The following is a 7,387-nucleotide window of genomic DNA, read 5'->3' as shown; positions in this document are numbered from 1 at the left end:
CCATCTCCTTCTCTGGAGAGATTCAAAACCCACCTGGACACATTCCTGTGCAACCTGCTCTAGGTGAACCTGCTTTAGCTGGGGGGTCAGACTAGATGATCTCCAGAGGGCCCTTCCAACCCCTAACATTTTGTGATTATTCAGTGAGGAAATGCTAGAAGACCTATCTTAAATTCTTATAAACCCATCAGACTACTTGAAGTAGTAAGCAGAATATGAAAAATGTTATGAATGACAATGACCTCTCCCTAACAGAACTTCGTTTCTACAGGCAGCAGTCTAAGAAATTGAGCTGCAAAACCACAGAGCACACTACAGTGACTCCTCTCCAACGGGAAAAGAGGCAGTTCTGAAGAGACACTTGGTTTCTGAGAGGTTCAGTCAGCCTCAACATACTAATGAGAGCCATTTCTCTAACACTTGCATATTGTTCCAAAAGAGGCAGTGGAAATGCTTTAGGTATTCAGGTCACTTCTCCACTACTAAAGAAACATACATGCAAAGTCATTTTGCTTGTTTTAATTGATCACGGCTTAAGTTGTAATACATTTCAAAGCAAAATATTCCATTCAAAGACATTGTGCCAAACATTAAATCTAATTTTAAACAAAGCTTAATTTGACTATATTACCTTTATATACATACAGGTATAATTTTCATTTCACTGGTAGCAAAATTACTCAGTACATTGCATTTCCTGAAAGATGGCAAAAAATAGGACTTGAATATCCTTCCACAAACCCTAAACCAGAAAAAAACGAATCACAGGTATAGAAAGTACAATCACAACTACAGGTAAATACAGTAAGGACCTCAGAGCAAGCGAAGTCCGTATCAGAGATGACAACCACTTCTATAAGATTACATTGCAAATATACAGTACATTCCACTAAAAAGTTTCAGGAGTTCTCACAATGCCCCTTAATCCTCTTTTGGTAATAAAATCTTCTATGACAACATGTATCCTTCATAAAAATGAGTGAATTTGTATTTTTGGACTATACGCTGGAAGTAAATGCAGTCTAAACGGAGGTCTACAGTAAGCTTACCCAAACAGAGAGCAAGAAAGCATTGCAAGATTCATCAAGATCAGAACCAGGACTCCGCTGAATTACCTTAGTTACTGGGCTTCTGGTAGCCAGAGCTACTTTGCACCAGAGACAAGATTCAGGGGGTGGGAAATGATACGTTCCTTCTACACCTTTCACAGGTCGATCACCTGCAAGTGCGTGACAGAAAATGTCAACTGACTCGGAAAGCACAGGCAACTGTACAAGACTAATCTGAACTTATTTACAAAGCATTTGTTACACTGCAATTGTTAGACAATTAAGGACACAGCTATGGAGCAACAAGGTTTCCACATTAATGCTATCCCTAAAATACACCTGTGAGCAGCAGAGCGTGGCATGGCGAATGACTATGCGTATTGCTGCTGCAGTATGGGGGAACAGCAGTCTGGCTGCGGGAGGTGGAATGGCGCATGTAACCCAGCAGACCCAAAGGGCAGTTGAGGTTTCAGTAACGCTTAAACTCTGCTTTGGTTTGTGCAAAGTATTAATCCTGTGCCTGCAGCTTTAAGCTTCCTGCATTCTGAGAGCAGCTGTTTCTCTGTGCCTCACAAGACAAAACTGGAGGAACTTGGTAGAATGAACAAGAAAATGGAGGCAAAAAGGCATATTTCACGAGCACTAGTTACCTTCACAGGTGCAATACCAAGGCCTTTGCCCACTGTTCCAAGGAAATGTACATCAGCACTAGTAAAGGTTTTCCATTCTGAACTTGCTGAAGGAAGCTACTGTTGATAAGCAAACCATCTGAACTTGGGCCCAAGTGGCCATACAGAGGAACATTTTCTCCCAGGCTGTCTCGCTAACCATACTGAGCATAGCCCCATCATTCAAGACAAACATTAAGTGCTTCACTGCTCATATTCTTTCTCTTCCCTGCTGTTAAATTCAAGGACAGCACTAGGAAACACCAATCAGGCATGTCCAAGGTTAGAGACACCACATAATTTCCTCCAACCAACATGGTCAAAACACATCATTCTTCTCCATTTGGCAGGTTCTAGCCACACACATTCTTAACACCAATCCTTCTTCACAAACCTCTATTTTAAAAGTTAAGTTACCTGTCTCTCCAGATCTAACAGCGATGTAACAGAAGCAACATAATTCAGAAACAACTAGCAAAAATCTGCCCCGCCATTTTACAATCCCTGTTTTACAGCAACTTTAAAAACCTAACAAAACCAAACCACACAACAAGCACTTGGTGCTGCCACTTGTCTACAGCCAGTCAGTAGCGCTTCTAAAAGGGCTGGAAAAGCAGACTAGAAACCAGGTTCTTTCTAGAAGATAAAAAAACCCCCAGGTTTTTAGCAGAGGTAGGTAGAAATAGGTCAATGAAGCGAAACAACATTTGAGATGCGGGTTAAGAGTCTGGGTGTTCTTCTCTACTCTTCCCTTAATCTATGTTGCATTGTTTTTATTTGCTCTTGCAATAACCATGCTAAGCTATCCACTTTTAAGAACTGGATCTTGGTATGCTGCAAAGGTGGCATGGCATTAGTCAGTTGTCATTAACAGACAAAGGAACTACAAATATCGGCGAAAAGGCATCATGATATGCTGCAAGAGTCAAGGAGATGCTTCACCGCAGAATATCAAGTGTGAAGTCTGGTAAACGCAACATCAAACTACTGGCAACACTTAGTTACCTCAACCTCAAGCTTTCCTGTCAGCAGGATCAGTTATAAAGTCCAGCTTTCAGGGCATGATTTCACTTCAACATTTCAAAATTTAACTGTGCAATAAATAATAAGCATGAATGGAAAACTTTTAAGCCCAGAGAGAATTCACAGTATCTAATCAAGTCTCAGCTTAATAAAACTTTCTGCAGCCTAGTCTAAAAGCTTTTCAGCTTGTGGACACTAAGAAGCTACAGTGAAGTGTAACAGCGAGTGAAGTCCCATCCCATACAGCAGACAACCAATTAACAATGAAGTACAGACCATGAGAAAGGTTGAAAACCCCTCATTCCCAGTTTTTACATTGGTTTAGTTTTTTTAATTACTGCTTTAAGATGAATTCAAACAGAACTGGGATTTTTCTTCCAAATGATCCTCTTGTTTAAAAGCAATATTAAGACTCAATATATGTTTATATAAAATTTGCCTTAACTTCCCTCTTCCTGGATTCTTGTAACTAAAAAACTTTATATATAAGCCTTATGCTATGAAACACCTTTAGTGGTCCTCATGATGCTTTATCTGCTAAAGAGAGCAAAACTTCAGTTCAGTGCGTTCACTTGAATTTTTGAAGTTTGCTTACAGGGCCTTAATGAAATCCAACTTTTCGCACATTCTTGTATACAACACAGCTAAATGACTCAGTTACACACACAAAAATAGTTAAATTGTCAAGATTTTACCAAACTGAGTCTCTCATGGTTTCTTAGCACCAAAATTCAACTACATGGAAAGGATCAGGATAAAGAAATCAGCCAGTTCCCACACTAAGGACCTGATTAAGCCATAAAGTAGGTTGAGGGCTCTGTCAACCCGACTGAAGTTTCAATAATTATCAAGTAGTTCTTGGAAGAATCCACAGTCAAACTTCAAAATTTTCCATAATTTTAAAACAGAAGAATCAATTTCAAGAGATCTTCAGTTCCAGATAAACCCCTCGCCCTCGTCTTTCCCTGCTCACCTAAAAATCACATCTGAGGTTCTTCTCCACTGTTAAGGAAAATTTTGCAAACAAGTACAAAAATAAAAACAGGAAAATGTAGACATCATCTAGAAAATGCTACCAAACATAGAAAGCAGAGAAAGCTATTTTTCTCCCAATTTTCAGTTTTAATTTTTTTTTTTTTTACACACGTATTTCAAGAAAATAGTGATTTAACTTGTGTCCCTCAGTCAAGTTGCCTGTATGTGCTGAAAAGAACACAGATTTTTCAAGAAGTCCTTCATCACTATAAGCAGCTCCCTCACAGATGATTCTCTTTCAGTGATATATAGGAGTTAGATAAACAACATCCACAGTCCTTCCCTCGTCCACCAGACGGGTCATTTTATCATAAAAAGAGATCAGGTTGGTCAAACAAGATCTGCCCTTCATAAATCCATGTTGACTAGGCCTCATCATCTGACTATCCCGTATCACAGTCATTATATATCTGTGTATGTCTTTTTAAATCTATTTCTAGGTATAATTTGTCCTGGAACTGTAAAAAGCCATGCAAGTCTCTAACAAACCTATTCCACCAGCAGAAGCCATTAATTTCCATGGATGCAGACCACATATAGAGAGAATTAATTAATGAAGTGTCCCCAGGAAAAAAAAAAGATTGACTATTACTCTAAATCAGACATCAAGTTACCTGTTTTTATCAAGAAATCTACAGAGATTTAAGACCATTTGAAAGCAGTAACTGACATACAACAGCCGCCATAACACATAACCTTTCTGATCCATAACTGATCCTTTCTTCCATCTTAAAAAAAACATAGTAGCTGAGTATTTCTGTGAATATACACAAGCCCCCCTTTCATCAGAGGTTAATAAGTAACTGTGTTACATCGGACCTTAGATGACCTTACAGACTACAGCAATCTGTGTTCACAAGTCTCTAACCCACCAGCTCTCAGGCTGCTGTGGCAGTGGAAAGCCTCATCCAACACACTGTTCAGGTGGCATTAGATACGGAATCTTGTATTTTCTGTTCAAATGTTGTCCAGCTGAACAGTTACCTCTGATAATGGTAGAGCTTCCCTCTCAGTTAAGCATGCAAAATGTATAAAATGGCAAGATCATCAAAATATCCCCTTGAATGCCCAACTATTATGTTTCAAAAGACTGCTGTCAAAGCTTTACTATCACAACTCTAATTTTCAACATTTTCAAACCTGATATAAAAATTGCATTTTGTTATTACTTGGAGTAAAACAGTCATTGCTCATCTGCATTCATCCAACCCAGCACAAGTGAAAAACTGTCTTCTGAATAGGGATGAGAAAACATGGCAAGTTTTCTTATCAGGTTGTGTCTCTACTCATGTTGCACTAGTCTGTGCATGGAGGGTAGGGTGAGCAGAAATGCAACAGTCTGTCAACACACCCCATGTTTTCACATACACCAATGTCATGCATATCTCAAAAATACAGAAGTTCAGACATGCAGCAATATGTGTTACAGCACTTTAAATGCTCTCCAGGTGATAATGAGTAATGTCATACTCAGACAAAAGCAGAGTAAAATGTTTTGTGCTTACACTTCAAGTTTCAGAATAACGTTATTTCTATCAGAGTATCTGAACTCCAATGGAAGGAATGTTCCACTGAAATTGGAAGCAAAAGACACCATTTAAAGAACAAGGAAAATAAGCACTGGTCGGAATACTGTCCTCCAGAAGTTCACTATAAATAACAAAACAGCAGGAACATGCAGACCTTAAAGTCAAGAGTTGATTCTAGATTCGTGATAATGTTAAAAAGTTAAAAATCAAGAACAACCCTGTCTGACTTTCCCACATTTTGGGTCTTTTTGGCTAAACAACTGTAAAGAACACAGTTATTGTCAGAAAACATTATTTACAGAATGATCATCAGATTGATTATATAAAATGCCAATGAAAACATACACCTTAGGTTCGAGATAAGCCAAGCAAATTTGCTGTTGATAACTAAAGCACTTTGAGTAAAGCGACAGGCACCAAATATCGAAACTGAATCACAAAACTATCGAAAGTAACAGACAAATTGGGGAAGGTAGAAGTAAAGCAAAGATCAGTGGAATTGGAATGATTCACAATTAATACCGGTATACCAGAAATCATGGAGCTTCACTAAAATTCTATTTTACCATTTATAAACCTGAAAGAAAATCTTTACTCCCAGACTGCGATTTCTTCAAGTAATGAACAGCTGTTTTCTTAATGCATCTATGTAATGCTTTGTACTCTACAGCTTATAAAATACATCCCCACATTTAAGTGCATGATTAGAAACTGTGCTGAAATCATGGAAAAGCACTTCATAAATCATAGGCGCAATAAAGTCACAATAATGCTCATCCCCAGCTTTTGGAAGTAGTTCTCTAAAAGGTGAAGTTTTAGAAAAGCGACTTCGATCCTTGGTTTTCAAACTCTGACCATGCATCGTTCAATTCCATAAAGATCATTTTGGCATACTGCTCATAAGGTTGTCCTGTGGCCTGAAAACAAACAGAACATATTAGAAACATAAAAATATTAGGAATTATGTGACATAGAAAATAAAAAAGGTGTGGTGTCTTTCCTATCTTATTCAACAACTTTAAGCTGCAGTGTGAATGTAATTTTGCTGACACACAGCTCTCTCCAATCTTACCCAAAGTTTGCCATGAGTATTTTAAACAAAGCAAAGTCTTGATTTCCTTACATTATACAAATTTTTAGGGAAATCCACAAATAAGTGAAACTTGGCTAAAAAAGCTAAGAACCCAATCAGTTTTGGAATTGCTTCCTGATAGACCTTGCAGTAGTATTCCAGAATAAGGTTAAGCACTATTTAAGATGACTCCTTTTGGATGGGATTTCCTGGAAAAAATCTGTTACTGATTGTGAATTATGTTAAGAATCAACAACACACCTCCTGTGCATTTGCCTCCATACTTGATTTAGGTATAAGATAAATTAAAAATATAAGATACATTTTTCCTGATTTCCTCCCTATTTCACAGCAGCCCTGCCTCTGGGCCAACCCAACCCCTGTACTTTGTAAGATTCCAGTCATTTTAACAGGATCTTTCCAACACAAAAGGGAAGTCCCAGAGACCTCTCCAGTATCCTTCTCCTTCTCCTGCTGCTTGGCTTTTGCCAGCTGCAGTGATTTATAGACCCTTTTAGGGACTGCTTTAACTCCAAGTGGCAGAAAAAAATACAAGGATGAAGAAAATGCCTCAAAAAGACCAGTGTTCTGGATATGTTAAAGTCCTTACAGTAAACACCAAAAACACACTGCAAATGTGGAGGAAGCCACATGGCCAAGAACATCAATGGATGAAGGGAAGAATGAACAACGTCTTGTCTCTGTTATGGACACAAGACAACACAGGATTTAGACTACTGCTCACTGAACCACCATTGAAGGCAAGCCTGAAAATTCAAACCAGGCATATTCAACACATATCTTTATATCTAGAATACAGCCTAGAGCAATGGCTCAGAACAAGAAGCTGCCTTCATACGTTGGGAGACTAACAAACAGCAACGGAATACATTAAGCATTTTTGAAAATTATATGACCTTCCAGTTGTGTTTTAACTGCTGATTTGTTTACTCTAGTAAAGTCTACTTTTTCTATTTTCCAATGAACATGCTTAGTAAAGGAGGTTCAGCA

The 7,387-nt window shown here is 38.3% G+C and overlaps 1 protein-coding gene across 1 annotated transcript in view; it reads right to left on the bottom strand.

The window, feature by feature from the left end:
* Positions 1-6,119: 6,119 nt before the first annotated feature.
* The window catches only part of LOC104501508 (cyclin-G-associated kinase-like), a gene marked incomplete at its 5' end in the record, with an annotated part of 16,974 nt that continues 15,706 nt past the window's right edge, over positions 6,120-7,387 (bottom strand). Inside the window, one exon of the mRNA XM_010145329.1 lies at positions 6,120-6,221. Coding sequence (XP_010143631.1) covers positions 6,120-6,221 — 102 coding nt within the window. The remainder of the gene's footprint in view (positions 6,222-7,387) is intronic.

The sequence above is a fragment of the Buceros rhinoceros genome, unplaced genomic scaffold, assembly GCF_000710305.1.
Source record: "Buceros rhinoceros silvestris isolate BGI_N320 unplaced genomic scaffold, ASM71030v1 scaffold8801, whole genome shotgun sequence".
In the NCBI taxonomy this organism is placed as follows: domain Eukaryota; kingdom Metazoa; phylum Chordata; class Aves; order Bucerotiformes; family Bucerotidae; genus Buceros; species Buceros rhinoceros.
Note: the sequence above shows the minus strand (reverse complement) of the source record. Positions and strands in the feature narration are given on the sequence as shown.